Raw genomic sequence first — 20,833 nt, 5'->3', positions numbered from 1 at the left:
CAAAGGTTATCCATATTCATTTCAGTCCGAATGCGAACTCAGTGTCTTTCAAACTTTGAAGTCAAATACCATTTCCTCCTGTCTTTCCTTTTGCAGTCGTGCTGTCGAAAACGGTATCCCACTAGCGTTCCGACACACCTTTACAGAAGCATTCATTATTTAGGCGCGCCTACTTTTGGCGTCATCAATCGCGTTGAATCGCGTTTGGTATGAGGTTTGTCCAAGTTCGGATGCCGTACAAACGCCGATTTGCTTCCGGGTACGGTTTGCCTTCCCAAAGGCGCCTCACAAGTAAACATTCTTTGAGAATTAGGACTGAATGAACCGAAACCTCGATACAGAATGCCCCGTTGTTAGTTTAGCGGAGGAAACATCTTTAATTAAATCCTCATATCCGATTTCTCGATCTCTTCTTGTTGAATTTTTACGTTTCTCCAGTTAGCTCAGATTAGTTTAGCTCGGTACCTGCGATCAAAGCGACGCGTTTGTTCGAAACACATCGCTAGCGGAGTTCCCCCTGTGAGTGTAAATTGTTGTGATTATCAGGTGAAAATGTGTAAAGTCGAAATGCTGAGAGCGATGCTGAATGCCCGACTGAGTGCGGCCGTCGAAGAAATATTTGGAGTCGTTGCAAGAACGATTGCAGAGTACGAGGAGGAACTTAGTCGGACCAAGGAGGAGAACGAGCGACAACGTCAACTACTCGACGCAGTTTTCAGGCCTCAAGAGGAACCCCACAAAACAGGTGCGCCCCCTTCACCGTATTGAACTCATTCGACGTACTACACCCTCGGAAAAAAAAGACTGTCTTCTGTCTTACGCCAACAGGTGAATATGTCAATGTACTGTTTTGGCTATCATAATATTTGTGTGTGTGTGTGTGTGTGTGTGTGCGTGCCCTGCAGATAACAGTGAAGAAAGTCTTCCCCTTGAGCAGCAGGAACCAGAGCCTCCCCAAGATCAAGGGGAAGAGGAGGAGGCAGATCACTTCCTCATTAAAGAGGAAACGGAGCGTGAGCCTCATCAATTGCTGGAGTTGCCGTTTTCTCGCGTCATTGTAAAGAGTGAATATGATGAAGACAAAAGTCAGAGTGTGGAGAGCAGAGGGGCGGAGCCTCCAAGCAGCAGCTCAAGTCAACAAGTGACGACAGAAGGTGACGCAGGCCGCAGTGGAGCATCGCAAGCAGACTGCCGCTTGGCTTCACAATCACACTCTCGTTCTCCTGACTCTGATGCTGAACACCCTAAAAGTGATATGACGTGTCACCCTGGCAACGCACACTGGAAATGTTCTCAATGCGACAAAACGTTTGGTACCAAGTACACTTTGCGAGTACACATGATGATCCACTCTGGAGACAAACCGTTCATGTGCTCCGTTTGCGGTAAAAGATTCTCTCAGAAGGCACACTTAACGACACACACCAGAATACACACGGGCGACAAGCCTTATTCCTGCTCTGTCTGCAACAAAAGTTTCATCGATTACTCCGCAATGATTAAACACACGAGGGTACACACCGGAGAGAAACCTTTTGCGTGCTCGGTCTGCAACTTAAGTTTCAGCGATCGCTCCAATTTGGGCAAACACATGAGAAGGCACACCGGAGAGAAACCTTTCGCCTGCTCGCTTTGTGGTAAAAGATTCTCCATAAGGGGTCATTTAACAACGCACACAAGAACACACACGGGAGAGAAACCTTTCACGTGTACCATCTGCAATTTAAATTTCAGCGATCGCTCGGGATTGGTTCAACACAGGAGAACGCACACGGGGGAGAAACGCTTCACCTGCTCAATTTGTGGTAAACAATTTTCTCAAAGGGGTGCGTTCACAAAACACATCCAAATACACTCTGGTGAGAAACCATTAAGTTGCAGTGTGTGACAGCTGAACAAATACCGGCGTGCTGCGAGGAGGACACTGACGATTTGATTGCATTGACAAACCTTTGATTTTGCGTTGTCAATTGTAAACGCGTATATGTGAGCCGAAATAAAAAAAAATCAAGTCTTTAACCTGAGATAGTGTTCAGCGTTATTGCCCTGCTGCTGTTTCGGTTCGCAACAAAGTTTCATGTTCTTTCAACAGTAGCTCTTGTCACGTCTGTGCGTGAAGGAAATAGGGATGGGCCAGCGTCCGCTAATAGTAATAAAGCTGCGAAACTGATGACCCCTAAGTTGTTCAGAATTGCCTCCATCTTTTCACCATTCTTTCCTGCTCCTCCATTTACCGAATATTGAAAAAACAACAACATTGTGATGTTGTTTTTTTTCTCCCCCATTTGATGATGTGCGGGTCAGATGAGCGTGACTGCATTCACATCAGATGCATGCCCGATTTATATCCACGTACGAAAGAGGCCCGTGTTGAAAAATAAAAATAATTGTACTGTTCTCATTGCATGAAAAAACATCTGACACAAGGTAAAAAGAACAAAAAAACTGAATTGACCTGCAGTACGAACACAGCCCCTGTTGTCTTATTGGATATGCGTGTGCAGTTATTCCGACCTTGTAAATACGCTTCACCCATTAAAGGCGATCAAAGTCATGAGCATTTGTGCTTTGAATGATTCTTCTGAATCGATAAGCCACCGGCAGTCACAAGGATGCTGACCTCATGGGCCAACTCCACCTTGCTTTTCAAAATATGTGCTTTCAGTACAGGATGATTTTAGCAAGCCCAAAAAAAAACAGTTATTCCCAAAACATTTACAGCAAAGATTGTTCAAGGTCATAGTATCACCGTCATTTTATATTCATCCATTGGCTGGAGCGCTTATTTGTGTACATTGTAAGCTCGTAGCTTGAGCAAATGCTACTCGTGTAAGAGGACGATGATGGCAGACTAAACAACCGAACCCCCCAAAAATGTTGCATGATCCAAAAAAAGGCTCAGCCTCGATTCATCGTAACTGGATAATTAAATTTTTTTTGGGGGGGGGTATATTTTTCAGAACATATCAAACCCGCTGGTGAAAGTCATCATGGAATGCACCGCAAACCAACGTGTCAGTCCTTTCACAGAGTTCAGTTCATGTGGAAGAAGTCAAAGTTTCCAAAGCGTTTAAGTTCCCGCGGCTTCATTGAGTGCAACGCACTTGTGTGTCTTCACTTGGTACTTGCGAGGGAATGTCTTCTTGCACGCGGCGCAACTGAACACTTTGCCTCCAATGTGTTTTTTTCTGTGTCGGGCAAAGGCTGAATTAGACTGGAAGGTTCTGTTACAGACTAAGCAAGAATAGGGTTTTTCGTCACTGTGCGTCCTTCGATGTCGGGCAAACGATGAATGTGAACTGAAGCGTTTGTGGCAGACTAAGCAGGAATACGGTTTCTCGCCAGTGTGGGTTCTTGAGTGAGCCTTCAAAGTTTCGTTTTGCGTGTACCGTTTACCGCACACTGAGCACCTGAAAGGCTTTTCCCCGGTGTGTATCCGGGTGTGTTTAGTTAATGCCGAGTGGCCAGTAAAACTTTTGTTGCAGATTGAGCAGCTGTACGGTTTTTCTCCAGTGTGTGTCCGTGTGTGCGCAGTTAAATTTCCCTTGTGGGTGAAACTTTTGCCACACACTGAACACTTGAATGGTTTCTCTCCCGTGTGCGTTCTTATGTGTTTGATCAGAGCGCTGCTATAGTCAAATGTTTTCCCACACTGGGAACATTTCCAGCGTTTACCGGCAGTGCGACCTGTCATATCACTCTTAGAATATTTGTCACCATCGGTGTCGAAAGAGTGCAACGTGGTGTCATCCGAATCTGAGAGTGGAGCTGAGAGGCTGGCAGCTCGGGACGCTCCGCAGCGGTCTCCGTCATCTTCTTCTTCAGCCTCGGCATCAACCCTCAAAGGAAAAGCAGCCAATGGCAATTGGGTGACGTCGGCCTTCTCCTCTTCCTCTTTGATGCGGGGAGGCTCAGGCTGCTGTGGTTCCACCGTGGATATCCCTTCTTGCTGATTCGGGGAAAGACATTCTTGACTGGAACTTTCTGCAGGACACGAGAAAACAGGCATGGTTTGGAGAAGTCCAGCCCTGTGAAATCCCCAATCAAGAATCCAATAAACCGTGAATACATAACAGCATTTGCTTCGAGATGCGTCAAAACGCGCAAACTTGACGCCGCAGGGCACCATGCTGCCCGATACTGAAGGCGTATAAAATAAAAATAGCGAGGCAATAGTTAGTCCTCATAATTGCATGAAGAAAAGGTAAGCATGGTGAGCGGAGAGAGAGAGAAGGTTCGAAAGACCCGAGGAAGGATGCGCAAACCTTCTTTGTATAACACAACGTGCGGCTTGAGAACAGCGTCCAGTAGCTGACGCTGACGCTCATTCTCCTCTTTTGACCGACAGAGTTCCTCCTGGTACTCGGCGATGGTTCTTGCAACAACTCCGAATACTTCATCGACGGCCGCACTCAGTCGCTGATTCAGCAACGCCCTCAGGAGTTCCACTTGACACATTTTCACACCTAAGCTCCGCTGAGCGACGTCTACGATGGCGGATAGTGAGCTAAACCAACTTAAAGGAGCGTCATCAAAAGTGAACTATGACGAGGTTGGCCGGGTACAAAAAAACCCAATGTGAATTGTGTCGTATGATCGAAATCCGTGCAGAGTAAAGAAACGCGCGGCTATTGAAGCAAATGAAAACGAATTAGGTGGCGCCTGTGCTAGCAGCTTTTGCATGCACTCTAACTTCCGGTTCACCCTGTCACAACCTTCTTGTGCATTACTGTACTGCCCCCTCAGGTGTGAAGGCGTTCATGTCACAGGGCCAGTGAAAAGCTTCGAAATACAAAACGTACTCTTTTATAATGACACAAAATCTGTGAAAGTATACATTTCCACACCTCTGAACATCCTTCAGATAACATAAGGCGCCAGATCACAATAGACAGCGAAAAAAGCCCAACGAAAACTTCCCAGACCCCCTGGCATGCATGTACTCGCCTAAAAAAAACTCCAGCTCGGACCGTTTATTATTTTCATGCCCAGTTGTATTTCAGACACCCTGAACCGGTTGCCAGCCAATCGCAGGGCACACATAGACGAGCAAAGCATTCACGCTCTACAATCACATCAAGGGACAATTGAGAGTGTTCCATTAAACTGTTGTGTATGTGTTTGGAATGTGGGAGGAAACCACAGTGCCCGGGGAAACCCCACACAGGCATGGGGAGAACATGCAAACCCCACACAGGGAGGCCGGAGCCGGAATCGAACCCTGCACCTCGGCACGGTGAGGCCGACGTGCCAACCAGTCGACCACCGTTGCGCCTCTCAACTGTACCTTAAAACCTAACTTGAAACCCTTAAAGGTAGGCATCCAACATACTGCCACTACAGGATAGAAAGAAATGTAACATGATAAAACCAGTTTGTTTCTTGACAATCACTTTTATTATGTGAAAAACGGAACGTGGTCCCAAAACAAACTTGTAAGCAAAAACACTCACAGTCCATATGATAATACATGACACTGGGGCATGAAAAGGAAATCTCGATTGTTTCTTTTTAAATGATATTGAGGGCCATCACTGGTTGACCAAAACAGCCATGCTTATCAAGCTGATACTTGTGTGAGAATTTCTCATCACACACATTGCAACTGTACACTTTCTCGCCAGTGTGTGTCCTCATGTGCCGCACCAATTTTGAACGTTCACTGAAACTGTAGGTGCAGACAGAGCAGGGAAAGGGTTTCTCCCCAGTGTGTGTTCTGGTGTGCGTGTTCAATTGTGCCTTCTGGGTGAATGTTTTATCGCAAACTGAGCAGGTGAAGGGTTTCTCCCCAGTGTGTGTTCTCATGTGTTTGGTTAAATTATTCTTCTGCGTTAATTTAAGACCGCAGACTAAGCAGGAAAAAGGTTTCTCACCAGTGTGTGTTCTCATGTGTCTTCTTAAATGTCCCTTTGAAGAGAATTTATTCCCACAAACCGAGCAGACAAAAGGTTTATCCCCAGTGTGTGTTCTTGTGTGACTTATTAAACTTTTCTTGATTGAGAAGCATTTACCACAAACTGAGCAGGCAAAAGGTTTCTCCCCAGTGTGCGTTCTCATGTGAATTATTAAATTAGATTTTTGAGTTAGTGTAAGACCACACACTGAGCAGGCAAAAGGTTTCTCTCCAGTGTGTGTTTTTGTGTGTGTCCCCAAATATCCTTTCTGAGTGAATCTTTTACCACAAATTGAACAGGCAAAAGGCTTCTCCCCGGTGTGTGTTTTTGTGTGTGTTAATAGCTTTCCCTTAAAAGAGAAAGTTTTGCCACAAAATGAGCAGGAAAAAGGTTTCTCTCCAGCGTGTGTTCTCTTGTGCACTTTCAAGGCATACTTAGTACTAAAGGTTTTGTCACACTGAGAGCACTGCAAGCGTCTGTTGTCAGTGTGGCATGTCATATGACTTTGGGAATGTTTTTCAAGGTTATCATCGTGGTCGTCGTCATCATGAGTGTCTGGTGTTGTGTCTGATAGTGGAGCAAAGAGGCTGTCTCCACAACAGTCATCATCATCGTCCTCTTCTTCATCGCCTTCAATCTTGACGATGACACAAGACAAAGGCAACTCATCTTCAGCCTCCTCCTCTTTCATGCACACGTGCTCAGGCTTCTCTTCCTTTTTGATGTGGTGGCACTTCTGCCCAGCATGAAGATCTTCTTCTGTGACATCTGCATGATACAAGGAGACAAACACAAATGGTTTGGGAAAAGTCAAACTTGGTTCAGTCAACTCACCTTCAACTATAGTCTTCTATGCAAGTTTTGGGCATATTTCAAGATCAAGATATCCTTTATTTGTCCCACACTGGGGGAATTTACAGTCTACAGCAGCAAGATTGTGGGAAGAAAGAAGAAAAAAAATAAAAAATGATTAATTATTTCAATTTATTTCCAATGGTCGATTCTGGTCATTTTATCGCAAAATGCTGTTGTACAAATTTTCTACTGAGGCCAATTATGAACTGTCCAATAAGAAAGAGAAACAATGATGTTACAATTGTCACAATAATAACAATTGTATCAATATCTTTGAGATCTTGTCTCTGTATAAAATAATAAACCGTTGTTGCTTGAATTTTAATTGTGTGTGTGCTTTACATGTAGGCTTGCACCTAGGACCTTGTGGGAAAACGCACAGAAACTAATAAAGACTATCAAGTAGAACTTGGCCATTAACTAGAGAGGTGTTTCGCTTGTCCTGCACACGCATCTTCGCCCCATGCTGAAGCGTTAAATTTCTGCCATACCGTGAGTTTTCCGATGACGTAGATATAATTATCGTACCTTGCGATTAATGTACGATGATTTCGAACGGTGGGCGGCCCGGTAGTCCAGTGGTTAGTACGTCGGCTTCACAGTGCAGAGGTACCGGGTTCGATTCCAGCTCCGGCCTCCCTGTGTGGAGTTTGCATGTTCTCCCCGGGCCTGCGTGGGTTTTCTCCGGGTGCTCCGGTTTCCTCCCACATTCCAAAAACATGCATGGCAGGCTGGTTGGACGCTCTAAATTGTCCCTAGGTGTGAGTGTGGGCGTGGATGGTTGTTCGTCTCTGTGTGCCCTGCGATTGGCTGGCAACTGATTCAGGGTGTCCCCCGCCTACTGCCCGAAGACGGCTGGGATAGGCTCCAGCACCCCCCGCGACCCTAGTGAGGATCAAGCGGTTCGGAAAATGGATGGATGGATGGATTTCGAACGGTCAGATTCTGATATTGTTACCGCCCTAGAATGGGTGTGCGTTGGTTTTATACAATTTATGTTAAAACCATTATTCTCTGAGGTACTGTAATGGAAAAATAACACAGATAAAAAAAAATCGGAATTTTATGGGGTTTTCTTCAATTTTTGAAAAGTAAAATGTGTTCGATTGGGAAGTTACTGTGATGGCACACAATTGAAAGGGGGTGGATTAAAGCCCAGGTGCTAAATCTATGGCCCACCACATTTGACAATGTGAATAATGTAAATGTAAATAAAGACATCATGCAAATTCAAGAATGTCGTCAAGTAATGAAAGAAGCTGCTGAAGAGAGAGTAAAGAAGGCAACAAACCTGCTTTATGTAATCCAATTTGAGGCTTCTTGAAAACGCCGTGCAAACGTTGACGTGATCGCTCGCTCTCCTCTTTTATTCCACAATGTTGCTCCTCGTACTCTTCTTTCACACTTTGTGCACACATTTTCATAAAATAATCACGACAAATTTCAGTGAAACCTGATCTCTGCTTGTTGTGCGCTGTGTTGCAAACAAACGCGTCTTTTTGTTTACAGCTTGGAAGCTAGGCTAGGCTAGGCTAAAATAGCCGCGGAAGCCTCAAAGTGCACCGGGACGAGTTTTTTCCGGAAACGAAGTCTTGCGTTATGACGCTTGAGTCAGGCAAAGTACTGACGTATTGTTACGAGTCTTAGGTATGTTCTGTGATAATTCAGTCAGATATTATTCCGGCCGACCAAACCGACGAGACCGGTGTCGGGTTGGGGCACGTGACGTCAGACATGACGTTGCTCAAGCCGCTCCTCCTCACAAGGGTCGCGGGGCGTGCCGCAGCCTATCCCAGTTGTCTTCGGGCAGTAGGCGGGGGGACACCCTGAAGCGGTTACCAGCCAATCGCAGTGTTTTTCATGTCACTAAAATTACAACATTTGAAAATGATTTAACGCCTTTGAAAACTAAGAAAAGAAACACACACGCATACAATCATTTAAGACATTTAAACGTGAAGTAAAAGAAATAAAAAGTAGTTGACTAAAATTACGAAACGATTCAAGCGGCCGGAATGAGTCATCTACATTGTGAAGGATCTATTTCATATTCGAGTAAGGCTGAGACACGCACACACACACATAAACACACACGCGCGCACACACACACGCACGCACACACACAAACACACGTTAACGCACACACGCACACGCACACACACACACACACACACACACGCGCATACACACATGGGTCCGCATAGTCCTGTATTCACGCACCCACATAATAGAACAACGAGAGTGAAGACATCGACACGTGGGAAAAAGTTTCATACACAAACATGAAACTGGTCAAGCTTGAACACTCGGACATGAACGAAGCTAAGAAGTGCGCACATGGACACCTATTAGATGACCCAAGAGTCACTAATCAGCAGAAACACAATCAGCATGATGAGATTACTTTGAGGAACGATCTGAGGACTGGACACTAAGCAGGCAAGAGGTTTCCTTCCAGTGTGCGCTTTTGTGTCGAGGCTTAATTGTGCCTTCCGAGGGAATCGTTTACCGCAAACTGAGCGGGGAAATTGTTTCTCTCCACTGCGTGTTCTTGCGTGTGCGTGTTTAAATATGCCTTACGAGCAAATCTTTTTCCACAAACCGAACAGGCAAAAGGTTTCTCCCCAGTGTGCGTTCTTGTGTGGCTTATTAAACTTGTCTTTAAAGCAAAGCTTTTCCCGCACACTGAGCAGACAAAAGGTTTTTCTCCAGTGTGCGTTTTCATGTGACTCGTTAAATTTGACTTTTGAGTTAATTTAAGACCGCACACTAAGCAGGAAAAGGGCTTCTCCCCAGTGTGCGTTCTTGTGTGCCGTTTTAAGTTTTCGTTTTCAGAGAACCTTTGACCACACACTGGGCAGGCAAAAGTTTTCTCACCACTGTGTGTTCTCGAGTGTCTGTTCAAATGTCCTTTGGTAGAGAATCGTTTCCCACAAGATGAGCAGGAAAAAGGTTTCTCTCCAGTGTGAGTTCTTGTGTGCCTTTTTAGGACTCCCTTTACAGAGAATCTTTTGCCACAAACTAAACAGGCAAAAGGTCTCTCTCCAGTGTGGGTCATAATGTGCACTCTCAAAGTGTACTTAGTACCAAACGTCTTTTCACACTGAGGACATGTCAGGCGTTTCTTGTCAGTGTGACGTGTCACGTCACTTGTCGAGTGTTCACCATCGTCGTCGTCAATGTCAGAAGAGCGTGGCGTTGTGTTGTCACTATCTGAAAGTGGAGCTAAGAGGTTGTCTGCTTGCGATCGTCCACAGTGGTCTCGATCACCCTCTTCTTCATCACCTTCAATCTTCACAATGGCACAAGGGAGTGGCGACGTGGTGAGATTGTCCTGCTCCTCTTCTTTAAACTGGGTGGGCTGCAGCTCCTCTTCATGTTTAACGCGTTGAGGCTCTGGCTCCACTTTCCTTCCTTCCTTCCTGGGCAATCGGCCCCCGTCAGGGACTTGCCCCCCCTCCCGGGTCCCACACCCGGTACGACTCTCGCTGGTGCCCCGCGAGGTTCACACTCAGTGCGGGCCCCGGAAGGGCCCTCGCCTGATTTTTGTTTAAGGAGGGTTGTGGGGCGGCTACTCCCACTTCCCTCCGTTCCAGCGGGGTGAGCCCTGGGCGCCTCACCTTCCGGTGAGGCCCCACCTCCTCCCCCGCCGGCTGGTGGGCATTTAGCCGCAACTGGGGCCCAAGAGCCCCGGCGTTCCCCCCTCGCGCCACTTGGAGGCATCCCACCACGCGAGGTCTGGCTCCACTTTGATGTCGGGGGGATTTTCCTCCTCCTCTTCCTTTTTAATATGAGGTGACTCTGGCTCGTGCTGCTCAGGAAGATTTTCTTCACTGACGTCTGCATGACACAAGAAGAGAACAACAATCATGGTTTGGGAAAGATAAGCGTTGCTGAGTCAAGTCTCATGTTGTGTATTATTTAAGGACTCTTTTGCCAATGTGTATCACAACCGTGGATAGTCATGACGGTGAGGAATTACATTGCTCCGTTCAAAGCTTGAGCGTCAATAACCTTCAGGATGCCAAATACAAATTCATCAATTTTGTCATGCGCTTTCTTCTCAACATCTCAGGTGGGTACGATGGACTTTATTTCAACATTGTGTGCTTTTATCGTGTTATTAGGCATGGATACTCAATTGCTCAGAGGATGCAGGTGGCACAGTTTTTGTTTTTATTGTATTGATGGTTTCCATAATTGAGACGAACGGCGGTGCTATTCAGCTTATCAAATGCACGGCCCGGCACTGCAGCGCGCAGACTGCCGGAAACTAACAAAATTATTCTAAACATAAAGTTGCCCATTTACAAGGAGCAATACTGTTGTACAATGAAACGTGTTACCACCAGACAATTGCGATGAATAAGCGACCAAACCTGCTCCGTGTAACACAATTCGAGGCTCCTTGAAAACAGCATCCGGTGGTTGACGCTGTCTCTCGTTCACCTCATTGGTTCTCCAGAGGCCCTCCACGTCCTCCACTGTTGTGTTTGTACACATTTTCTCACGAAAATAACTCTTCCCACTGGCACTTGATCTCTGCTTAGCTTCGCGTTGCCTACAAAGCCGTCGTCTCTTTGTGAGCTGCTAGCAAGCTAAGCGAGCTCATGAGAACTTCAACGTGCGCCGAGTCGAGTTTATGCGGAGACAAAGATTAAATTAACTTGTATTTGAATCCCGTTAAACAGTGATGGGCGTGCTGGCTCAAACTTTCAGTACGTCGAATCGGTGCTAATTCGGGAAGGGATAAGAAGTGAAGAAAGTGTGATTTTGCAAAACATGAAGTCGGAAGTCGACTTGCTACGTAATACGGCAACTCCACTCGGACAAACCTCTGCCAGTTTGAATACGATAAACAATGCGAATGTATAAACTGGAACTAATAACGACTCGTCAGGTTAAAAAAAGACATCAATTACTCCAAAATATAAGAAAACTGGACATTAACAAGCTTTGTGTGTGTTTTCCGAATTCAAGTCAAGCAATGGACTTGGATTTTTCTGATTTTTTTGGTAGCTCGTTAACAAAACTGCTAACTGCAACACTAGTGTACGAGGCCTCATAGCTCAGTGGTTAGAGCACTGGTCTTGTAAACCAGGGGTCGTGAGCTCAATTCTCACTGGGGCCTCATCCTGTATAACTGAGTTCATTTCAGGTGTGTGAAGCAGGTCTGTGTACTTGTCAGCGCCGTTCAAAGTGTAGAACATCATTGTGTGCTATTTTTATTCTACTGCAAGTCAAATAATGGACTTGGCTTTTCCTGTAAAAATCTGTTGAGAACCCCAATCTTTCGACGCTGTGCCTTCTTCAAGCAAGTCAAGCAATGTACTCTGTTGCTCGGATCGGCGAAGCTCATCATCTGTGTGACAAGTGTTCTTCGTAATACATTGTTTTGAATTAGCAGTGCACTGCTGTATCCAACCTAATGCATGGATAAAATTCTTTCTGCGGAGACAGATACCAAACGATCAACACTCCAGTACTGGTTCACAGCCCAGAGTTGTGGACCCCTGTTATTCCATAATGTACAGGTCAAAAGGTTACGTTACCTTTCACTTGCATGTGTGGAAATAGTATGTTCCAGCAATCAATTTGGTTTTATTGCCGTCCAACCCATTTGAATCCACAAACCTTCTTCATACGTTACAAGACATCAGCTGAGACAACGAATGACGTAATCCTGAACTACGATAAATCATTTACATGTTCTTGTGAATTTCATTTTAGATGGCAGTGCACAATTGTCTTGTCCTTGTGTACAGTACATGTGATAACATTAAGTGTATCCATTACATGACAAAAGATGGAAGAGCGTTCAGACACTGACTCTGGTACAATTCAAAAGTACATTTCGCATACTGCGCCATTGCTGTGCCGAAAATCAATCAGTGATGGTCTAGTGATCTATTAATCTGGTATTGATTGCTGTAGACAACAGGGCAAAAGAAATGACTACATTTTAAAAAGTAACTCATGATATATATACTGTATGTTCCTCTCTGTATTCCAATATCGCAGTGTAAAATATATAAAATAAATGTTTTTAAAAAATCAGCATTGTGTCCAATGGGAACGGGGTGACTGAAGTGAAATTGCTCAGAAAGGAACTGATCAGATGTCAATCAAACATGTTCTGGATTTTGACTCAACACATCACATCCCTCCAGTGTGTGTTCTTACGTGTGTTATCAAACTTCCTTTCACAGAGAAACGTTTGTCGCAAAACGGGCATGTAAAGGGTTTTTCCCCAGTGTGTGTTCTCATGTGATTTTTTAAGTGCGTCTTTTGAGAGAATCTTGTGCCACAATCTGAGCATGCAAAAGGCTTCTCGCCAGTGTGCGTTCTCATGTGTTGAACCAATGTGGAGCGAACAGTAAAACTGGTTTTACAGACAGCGCACGTAAAAGGCTTTTCTCCAGTGTGTGTTCTTGTGTGCGTTCTTAGATTTTCCCTGCGCGGGAAACTTTTACCACAAATTGAGCAGGTAAAAGGTTTCTCGCCGGTGTGCGTTCGCTGGTGAACAACCCACGCTGAGCGGTCACAAAATATTTTGTGGCAGATTGAGCATGAAAATGGCTTTTCACCAGTGTGTGTTCTTGTGTGCGTTGTCAAATGGGCCTTCTCGTAGAATGCTTGACCGCAGAATGAGCAGACGAATGGTTTTTCCCCCGTGTGATATCTCATGTGTCTTTTCAGATTCTTTTTGTGGCCAAACGTTTTGTCACATTGAGAACATTTCAAGGGCTGGTTCACATCCCCTTTAGCGTGTTCATCGTCAGTGTCAGGATAGTGTGATGTTGCCTCGTCGCTATCTAATAGTTGGGTGAGGCAGCTGTCTGCTGGGGATCCTCTGCTGTGACGGCCATCGTCTTCTGCTGTTACGTTTTGACTCGAGCTGCTACTCGGAGGTCCTGTCCCACTATTGTGCTCACCCTGACCTTTGTCCTCATCATCTTCACTCTTCACGATGACACGAATCACCGGGAAGTGCAGCCCTTGAAGCTGCTCTCCCGCCTCACTGATGCAGTGCTGCTCCTCTTCCTCTTTGACGCAGGGGGGCTCTGTGAAGCAGATCCCGATGCTGCCGCCATCAGCCATTGTCGTGTGGCTGGAAATAATTCCAAATGTCAATGTTAACAATGAAGGTTATATTTTGGTTACATGATTGAAACGTGTCAAAATAGAAACAAAGCAACGTGTCATTTGATGGGGCAAACGAACTAACTATTTGACCATCGTGATGCCTTTGACAGATAGTTATTACACGGGAATTAACTTCATTCACCTCTTGGTGGCCTTATGAGCTGTGCGTGTGTGTGTGTGTGTTAGTTAGTTTTCCAAATGACAATGTTGCACATATTCATCAGATCGCATGAATAGTTGCCTTTAACATAGAGTTGATAACAAATGCACAAAAGAAAAACATTCAAGTTGAGAGAGTGGGGGCTAGGAAGAAGCTAGGCGGCTGAACAACACCATAAGTGACGCTTAGAAAAGCGTTTTCAAATAGAACGCTCCTAAGGAAGTAAAAGTGAAATGCGAACAAACCTGCTGAAACGCAACTTGAGGCTTCTCGAAAACAGCGTCCGTCCGGTAGTTGACGTTGTCCGTCGCTTGTTGGAGAAAGTTCAGCTTCGTCCTCGGTATCGCCAGCAGTCGCAGTTAGGCTCCCAGAACGCGTACTTAACGCATTTTAACACCCGCTATCGTCGTTTCATGCAATCACGTCACTTTACACTCACACTTGATCTGCGATTAGCGTTTTGTTGCTAACTTCTGCGTGGCTTCGTTAGCGACTAGCAAGCTAAGATAAAACTGGAGACAGTTCAGAGTGATACCATTTTAAATGGACTCCAAGAATTCATTAGCTACGTTTACTCAGTGATACAAAAGAATTAAATACTTAAATGAGAACGAGCCCTGTCCTGACCGCAATAACGCTGACATAACTCAGGGTGCAGTTAGATGGAAGTTGAATGTTCAACGCATTGGCTAAGGCAACTCTAATTGGACAAACTACAGTACGTGTGTTCTTTTCTTTCCCATTTGCGCCCGGGTGACAACACGTGCGCCACCCAAAGGTTCCACAAGAATCTTTATGAAGGTAATCGGAAAAAAATCTAGCATTTGGGCATCTATTTGACCCCAAACACAAGTTCCTGACATCACTCTTTAGGTCAGCGCTGGACAATAACTTTTCTGCCACCCAGAAGTAGCTGGTATTTAACGATATGAAGTACTAAAGACTTCACTGCCTTGTGATGCCTTTTTATTTTAAAAGTGCAACAATGGCTACACGCGTTTCATATTTTGGGACGATTGTGGGTCTGATCTTAATCACTGTCTTGACACCATTTTTTTCATTCCAACAAAATGACAAATGAAAAAATCTGGTAAATCCAATGAATTTCCCTCAGAATAATGTAGAAAGGCAAGAAAACAATGCAACACCAGTTCATACATCACAGCATATTTTAGCAATGCGTGTGTAAATCAAAAACACACATAATCAGATCACTTTCTCTTGCATAATTTAATTTAGAGTAGATGTACACGCTATCTCCTGTGTTCTATAAGTCACTATGGAAACATGGGAAGTAGTGAACGCTTACAATGTAGCTGGTCACTTAAAAAAAAATGTCGTGATCGCACAAACTTGATCCAGACATTGTTACTTACTGTGCGTTCTCATGTGATTATTTAATGAAGAATGATAACTAAAGCTTGTATGGCAAATTGAGCAGGTAAAAGGTTTTTCTCCAGTGTGTGATCTTGAGTGTGTGATCAGATTTGTCCTCTGAGTGAATCTTTTGTCACATTCCGAGCAAGCAAAAGGTTTCTCTCCAGTGTGTGTTCTCATGTGCTGAACCAATCCAGACTGAACTCGGAAATTTGCGTTGCAGACCGTGCAGGAAAACGGCTTCTCTCCGGTATGTGTTCTTGAATGTGTCCTCAAATTTCCCTTTCGGGAGAATCTTTGGCCACACACTGAACAGGCAAAAGGTTTCTCACCTGTGTGTGTTTGTGTGTGTGTTATCATGGATTCCTTTCGAGAGAATCTTCGATTGCAGATTGGACAAGAATAAGGTTTCTCCCCAGTGTGCGTTCTCATGTGTTTGACCAACAGCGCTCGCACTCGAAAACTTGTGTTACAGATTGAGCAGGGAAAGGGTTTTTCGCCGGTGTGCGTTCTTGTATGTGCTATCAAAGTTGTCATTTCAGATAACCCTTTACCGCAGAACGAGCACACAAAAGGTTTCTCTCCCGTGTGAATCCTCATGTGTCTTTTCAGATTTCTCTTGTTGACAAATGTTTTGTCACATTCACAACACGTCAAGCGTGTGTTGTCAGTGTGACATGTCTCATCAGCTTTAGGGTGTTCATCGTCAGTGTCGAGAGAAGGTGATATCGTGTCATCATTATCTGACAGTGGAGCCACGAGGCTGTCCGCTTGGGATCGCCTCCTCTCAAGCTGGCTGCAATGAAACTGTGAGGCGTCTTCATCGTCTTCACTCTTCACAATGACACGAATGACCGGGAAGTCCATTGCTGGAAGCTGCTCTCCACGCGAACTAATGCTGTGTTCGTCCTCCTCTTCTTTAAGGTAAGAGGTCTCCGACTGCTCAGGCTCAAATGGAAGCTCGCTTACGCTGGAACTTTGTGCATATCTGATCCCACCAGTGTCCTCCATTGTTGGTGTTTTGATGGTAAGACGGTGAACTGGAATGACCAGAAAAACAACAGATCATCCTCATGAAGACTCAAATGTGAACATTGAGACAAGCCTACTCATCTCACAACACGAAAATGAACTAGTTACAATCGCAAAAGACCAGTGCGAGAGATTTAAAAAGCATACACAAAAATGAAAAGGAGGTAAAAGGAACCGTTTGTCCGATTTTCAAAATTCTTCCTGTGTTGAACTCATACTGAAGAGGCCATTCCAACCACGGTCGGCATTTTGACATTTTGCCTTTTTGGGGAAATCGTTTCACGTCGCTAATTGTGTGGTGTGCCGTGTTGTCATTTTCAGTCAACCTCACACTTACGACACAAGGAGATGATTTCTTCTTCACATTTGGAAACTCGTCATGTCTGTACTGGCTTTATGGATCGTTAACGACAACGAAGAAACGTATACAATTTAGAGAAGCGGACAAACCTGCTTCTGCAATGCAACTTACGGCTTCTTGAAACGAGTGTCCGGTGGTTGACGTTTTTCGCTCGCTCTTTTTGTTCGAGAAAGTTCGACGTCTGTGTCTGGACGTGTTTTGCTAACTTCCGCGTCTCTTTGTTCCCAGTCAGCTAGTAATGTAGTCTAGTTTGAAGAACTTCAGACTGCACCGAGGCGATTTTGTCAAACCGAGAAAAACAAATTAGGTTTAAACATTTATATGAAATTAATACGTGTTCGGGAGAGAGCAAAAAACAGCCCCGTAATGTACGCAAGGAAGCGATTCAACAACAGCACTTACGAATGGACGTAATGGCTGAGCCGCCACTATCTACGGCAAGTAAACTTGGACTAAATTAATTGTCCTACCACGAGAAGATCCTTCGAGCAGCGAGTGAAGATATAACTTTTTTTAACCAACAATAAAAGTTCGTTTATTTTGAAAAAAATAACACACACACATTACAGGGCTCCATAGCTCTTATCCACGGAAACATTTACACCATCTGTGCATTGTCCGTTTACTTATCTTAACCTAAATATGTTTATGCCTGCCACTGAGCGACCCTCTCACCTAAAATCGTGGTGCCATATCGGCTGACACAATTAAGTAGATAAATGACTTGAAGCTAAAGAACTGACATCTTTTGGTATTCTATTTGCTTTAAGAGGTAAGAGGAGATGGCCAAAGGAATGCTACAAAGGTTAGCCATAGATGTGAATTAATTGAAAGAGGATGTCGAGTTTAAATGTATACAACTACGTGAAAGGAGATCAATAATTCTCAAATATATCGTTTTGATAAGCACGGTGTTTGTGGGCGCGGATGCGGAAATGCAAATTAATATTCAGTCCAATTAACGCAATCCGAACTCTAATTTAAACAAGTGCGTTTCTCCATCATCTGAAAAAAATTATATAAACAATGAAATGTGATCATAAAATCAGACGATTTAATGACTACACACAATTCTCAAGATGGATTTCATTTCGCAGAGAACCAAAGCTTTGTGATTCCTTGAAGAGAAATAGGCTTCACCGTACATACATTATTCCAATCATAAAGAACATTAGTGACGATAAATCACACAGAGACATGCCTGGATGTTTGTATGGTGTGCAAAACAAATACAGTATACGACTCCCTTCAGATTTAAATTGTGATGTATGGTTTTAAAATTAGCTACCGGACTCAGCGCCATCTACTGGTCAAAGGTAATACGCAACACGGACATAAGTCGAAGTGCAACAAAATGCAAATATGACGGCGAGAGAAGTGAAAGAAGACTTCTTGACTCTTTTCTGGACATATTCGATCACCTCTCCAAATGGTAACAGATAATATGAACGAGCAGTGACTTCGTGAGATAAGGCAAGCGTACAATTCCAATCACACAAACTACCTATACTGTATTAAAAAGGATCATTAATTAAAGCAGCAGACACCCAATGGACAACATGATGTGTGAACTATAAAGTCGGTGATTCCAGACCTGTCGTGAGAGGTCATCGTGTGTGCTGCGGGAAATGATTCCTTTTCCCTTAATTGGTTCAAAATTATTTACAAAAAAAGAAAAATGCCTTTTGGGTAATCTATTCATGTCAGCAAGTTATATTGACAGGTGAAATGATGAAATGCTCTTCCGATAGAAGGTCCCAGGATTGGGAAAAAAAAAGACCGAGATTGATGAGGGGAATATTGGGAGCTATCATATAAAGTGCTTTCTTTGGACTGATTTTGTGAAACACATTCGTGAAGTTCACCTCCTAACGCTGACCAGGTGTGTTGTAGTTGTGAAACTGTAATGAGCTAATTCTTGTGCACCCCGTGTAATGTTCACAAACTATTTTTCATTTGTTGTTGAGTGAACTATAGAGTCCACTACCACAAAAAAAATAAAAAAAATCCCTTTATGGTACTGGTTAGTGATGAGGGAATCGCCGAATGTTTCCGAAGACAGCCACCAAGTTTTTAAATCACACGAGCTTGAGCAGCAGAGCTCGCAACCGTGTGTGTTGTTCTCCCGTGTTTCCTCAATGCCGAGCGATCACGGAAGCTGGCGTCACACATCGTGCAGGAAAATGGCTTCTCGTCCGTGTGCCTTCTGACGTGATTACTCAGCGCCGAACGATCGCGGAAACTCGTGTGGCAGATTGTGCAGGGAAACGGTTTCTCACCGGTGTGCGTTCGGGTGTGCGCGATCAAATACTCGTTTTGGGAGAATCTTTTGTTGCAGAATGAGCAGGCGTACGGTTTTTCTCCACTGTGTGTTCTGGTGTGTCTCATCCAAGTCGACCTGTGAGGGAACCTTTTACCACACGCCGAACAGGAAAAAGGTTTCTCGCCAGTGTGTGTCCTCGTGTGGATCATCAAGGAAGCCTTTCGGGAGAACGTTTGACAACAAACCGAACAGGAAAAAGGTTTTTCTCCAGTGTGTGTTCTTGCGTGTCTAATCAAGTGTCCCTTTATAGAGAACGTTTTCCCGCAATCTGCGCACATGAAGGGTTTGTCGCGCGAGTGGCATCTCATGTGCCTTTTCAAATTCCTCTTTTTTCCAAAGGTTTTGTCACATTGAGAGCATTTGAGGTGCTCCGTGTCCATGTGACATGGGGTATCACCTTTAGACTGTTCGTCATCGGTGTCGGGAGAGTGTGGTGTTGTGTCGTCACTATCTGAGAGTGGAGCGAGAAGGCTGCCCGCTTTGGATGCTTCGCAGTGCTCATCATCATCATCTTCACTCTTTACAATGACACGGTTCATTAGCATTTCATCATCTCGAAGCTGGTGAAACGGATCTGCCTCCTGGCCAATGGTGTGTTCATTCTCTTCCCTTTTAAGGTAGGGGGACTCTGATTGCTGCTGCTCTACTCCAGGGCTCAACTCCTGCTGCTCAGTGGAAAGCTCTTCTTCATTGACGTCTGCAGGACACAAGAAGACAAGCACACATGTATCATGTCTCAACATTCAAACGCGATGAAATGTCTACAACTTTTCCATAGATTCGGACCCCACGATTCATCAACGATACATTTCAGACAACAAATAGAATTAACCAAAGAGAACATGACTAAACGTGTTAACAAACCCGCTTTGTTGAACGCCTCCAGCAGTTGACGTTGTCGCTGGTTCTCCTCCTTTGTTCGACAAAGTTCCTCCTCGTACTCTGATATCGTTCTTTCCAACGTTAGAAATATTTCTTCCACGGCCGCGCTTAGTCGCCGATTCAGCAACGCGCGCAGCATTCGCATTTTGCACATTGTTACGCGGTCGAGCTCAGCTTTAGCGACGTGTCGCCAATTTTTGCGCGTCTTTGTTCGCAGCGAGCACGGTTGGAAAGCTCAAGAAGCTTCAACGTACATCAAGACAAGTGTATCGCGACGTGAAGAACGAATAACATCGACGCGGTTGGACAGAAGCAAACTGAATTCATTTCACAAGCACGCGAAGGCAGCGAAGCTGATTTGTCGGTCACGCCATTTTGTTTGTTGCAATCTGAAGTAGTACGGAAAGCCTACTCGGACATAAACTACGGAATATAGCTCGTGTTTCCGACCACGCAATCAGGTTTCGCTATCCAGGGTGAGCCACAAAGTCATAGGTGTCAAACTCAGGTCCTGGAGGGCCGCTGCCCTGCATGTTTTCCAAGTCTCCCTGTTGCAACACAGCTGATTTAAATGATCAGATCATCAGCAAGCTCTGCGCAAGCCTGACATTGAACCTGTTCATTTGAATCAGGTGTGTTGCAACAGGGAGACTTGGAAAACATGCAGGGCAGCGGCCCTCCAGGACCTGAGTTTGACACCTATGCAAAGTGGACATTTGGCAACATGCCACTTTAGACAGTAAATTGAGTGTAGGGAAGTCAGAAAGGAGTGAGGAAGGATGGAAGGTGCGAAAGAGCGAGCA

At 44.7% G+C, this 20,833-nt stretch overlaps 7 protein-coding genes and 1 non-coding gene across 10 annotated transcripts; 2 read left to right on the top strand and 6 right to left on the bottom strand.

The window, feature by feature from the left end:
- The first annotated feature begins 241 nt into the window (after window positions 1–241).
- LOC147208069 (uncharacterized) lies at window positions 242–2,024 on the top strand. 2 transcript variants are annotated; one of them, XM_086107896.1, is made up of 3 exons: window positions 242–259; window positions 547–745; window positions 906–2,024. In XM_086107896.1, exons 2-3 carry the CDS (start codon window positions 553–555, stop codon window positions 1,886–1,888), a joined length of 1,176 nt encoding a protein of 391 aa, XP_085964022.1. In that variant the 5' UTR covers window positions 242–259; window positions 547–552; the 3' UTR covers window positions 1,889–2,024. The 2 variants fall into 2 exon arrangements, with proteins under 2 accessions (XP_085964022.1, XP_085964021.1); XM_086107895.1 differs by lacking the exon at window positions 242–259 and adding an exon at window positions 267–291.
- A 701-nt stretch (window positions 2,025–2,725) lies between these two features.
- Window positions 2,726–4,710, bottom strand: LOC147208068 (uncharacterized). Its single transcript, XM_086107903.1, has 2 exons — window positions 4,266–4,710; window positions 2,726–3,984 (listed from the first exon to the last, which is right to left on the bottom strand). Exons 1-2 carry the CDS (start codon window positions 4,456–4,458, stop codon window positions 3,071–3,073), a joined length of 1,107 nt encoding a protein of 368 aa, XP_085964029.1. The 5' UTR covers window positions 4,459–4,710; the 3' UTR covers window positions 2,726–3,070.
- Window positions 4,711–5,374: 664 nt separating this feature from the next.
- On the bottom strand, window positions 5,375–8,521 carry LOC147208067 (uncharacterized). Of its 2 annotated transcripts, none has more exons than XM_086107887.1 (2): window positions 8,041–8,521; window positions 5,375–6,662 (listed from the first exon to the last, which is right to left on the bottom strand). In XM_086107887.1, exons 1-2 carry the CDS (start codon window positions 8,171–8,173, stop codon window positions 5,512–5,514), a joined length of 1,284 nt encoding a protein of 427 aa, XP_085964013.1. In that variant the 5' UTR covers window positions 8,174–8,521; the 3' UTR covers window positions 5,375–5,511. The 2 variants fall into 2 exon arrangements, with proteins under 2 accessions (XP_085964013.1, XP_085964014.1); XM_086107888.1 differs by lacking the exon at window positions 8,041–8,521 and adding an exon at window positions 7,278–8,017.
- A 194-nt stretch (window positions 8,522–8,715) lies between these two features.
- On the bottom strand, window positions 8,716–11,545 carry LOC147208066 (uncharacterized). The gene is made up of 3 exons (XM_086107927.1): window positions 11,129–11,545; window positions 10,498–10,589; window positions 8,716–10,167 (listed from the first exon to the last, which is right to left on the bottom strand). Exons 1-3 carry the CDS (start codon window positions 11,250–11,252, stop codon window positions 9,229–9,231), a joined length of 1,155 nt encoding a protein of 384 aa, XP_085964053.1. The 5' UTR covers window positions 11,253–11,545; the 3' UTR covers window positions 8,716–9,228.
- Window positions 11,546–11,807: 262 nt separating this feature from the next.
- Window positions 11,808–11,880, top strand: trnat-ugu (transfer RNA threonine (anticodon UGU)). Its single transcript has one exon. It is a non-coding gene; the product is annotated as a tRNA-Thr (tRNA).
- Window positions 11,881–12,326: 446 nt separating this feature from the next.
- LOC147208064 (uncharacterized) lies at window positions 12,327–14,744 on the bottom strand. Its single transcript, XM_086107918.1, has 2 exons — window positions 14,301–14,744; window positions 12,327–13,860 (listed from the first exon to the last, which is right to left on the bottom strand). Exon 2 carries the CDS (start codon window positions 13,848–13,850, stop codon window positions 12,906–12,908), a length of 945 nt encoding a protein of 314 aa, XP_085964044.1. The 5' UTR covers window positions 13,851–13,860; window positions 14,301–14,744; the 3' UTR covers window positions 12,327–12,905.
- A 296-nt stretch (window positions 14,745–15,040) lies between these two features.
- Window positions 15,041–17,243, bottom strand: LOC147208063 (uncharacterized). The gene is made up of 2 exons (XM_086107912.1): window positions 16,915–17,243; window positions 15,041–16,472 (listed from the first exon to the last, which is right to left on the bottom strand). Exon 2 carries the CDS (start codon window positions 16,441–16,443, stop codon window positions 15,424–15,426), a length of 1,020 nt encoding a protein of 339 aa, XP_085964038.1. The 5' UTR covers window positions 16,444–16,472; window positions 16,915–17,243; the 3' UTR covers window positions 15,041–15,423.
- Window positions 17,244–17,856: 613 nt separating this feature from the next.
- On the bottom strand, window positions 17,857–20,398 carry LOC147208062 (uncharacterized). The gene is made up of 2 exons (XM_086107898.1): window positions 20,013–20,398; window positions 17,857–19,845 (listed from the first exon to the last, which is right to left on the bottom strand). The coding sequence occupies exons 1-2, from the start codon at window positions 20,182–20,184 to the stop codon at window positions 18,899–18,901; spliced, it is 1,119 nt and encodes a 372-aa protein (XP_085964024.1). The 5' UTR covers window positions 20,185–20,398; the 3' UTR covers window positions 17,857–18,898.
- Window positions 20,399–20,833: the final 435 nt, after the last annotated feature.

The sequence above is a fragment of the Hippocampus guttulatus genome, chromosome 3 (genome assembly GCF_054856545.1).
Source record: "Hippocampus guttulatus isolate MCC_2025c chromosome 3, RoL_Hgut_1.0, whole genome shotgun sequence".
NCBI lineage: Eukaryota > Metazoa > Chordata > Actinopteri > Syngnathiformes > Syngnathidae > Hippocampus > Hippocampus guttulatus.
Note: the sequence above shows the minus strand (reverse complement) of the source record. Positions and strands in the feature narration are given on the sequence as shown.

Bases quoted from the DNA above. Each gene is read 5' to 3' on its own strand.
- LOC147208069 (XM_086107896.1), top strand. From the start codon at position 553: ATGTGTAAAGTCGAAATGCTGAGAGCGATGCTGAATGCCCGACTGAGT. The intron at 746-905 runs GTGCGCCCCCTT...CGTGCCCTGCAG, and splicing joins AGAGGAACCCCACAAAACAG to ATAACAGTGAAGAAAGTCTT.
- LOC147208068 (XM_086107903.1), bottom strand. From the start codon at position 4,458: ATGTGTCAAGTGGAACTCCTGAGGGCGTTGCTGAATCAGCGACTGAGT. The intron at 3,985-4,265 runs GTTTGCGCATCC...CGTGTCCTGCAG, and splicing joins CGTTGTGTTATACAAAGAAG to AAAGTTCCAGTCAAGAATGT.
- LOC147208067 (XM_086107887.1), bottom strand. From the start codon at position 8,173: ATGAAAATGTGTGCACAAAGTGTGAAAGAAGAGTACGAGGAGCAACAT. The intron at 6,663-8,040 runs GTTTGTTGCCTT...TGTATCATGCAG, and splicing joins AATTGGATTACATAAAGCAG to ATGTCACAGAAGAAGATCTT.
- LOC147208066 (XM_086107927.1), bottom strand. From the start codon at position 11,252: ATGTGTACAAACACAACAGTGGAGGACGTGGAGGGCCTCTGGAGAACC. The intron at 10,590-11,128 runs GTTTGGTCGCTT...TGTGTCATGCAG, and splicing joins AATTGTGTTACACGGAGCAG to ACGTCAGTGAAGAAAATCTT. The intron at 10,168-10,497 runs GTGGAGCCAGAC...TTGCCCAGGAAG, and splicing joins AAAATCCCCCCGACATCAAA to GAAGGAAGGAAAGTGGAGCC.
- LOC147208064 (XM_086107918.1), bottom strand. From the start codon at position 13,850: ATGGCTGATGGCGGCAGCATCGGGATCTGCTTCACAGAGCCCCCCTGC.
- LOC147208063 (XM_086107912.1), bottom strand. From the start codon at position 16,443: ATGGAGGACACTGGTGGGATCAGATATGCACAAAGTTCCAGCGTAAGC.
- LOC147208062 (XM_086107898.1), bottom strand. From the start codon at position 20,184: ATGTGCAAAATGCGAATGCTGCGCGCGTTGCTGAATCGGCGACTAAGC. The intron at 19,846-20,012 runs GTTTGTTAACAC...TGTGTCCTGCAG, and splicing joins GGAGGCGTTCAACAAAGCGG to ACGTCAATGAAGAAGAGCTT.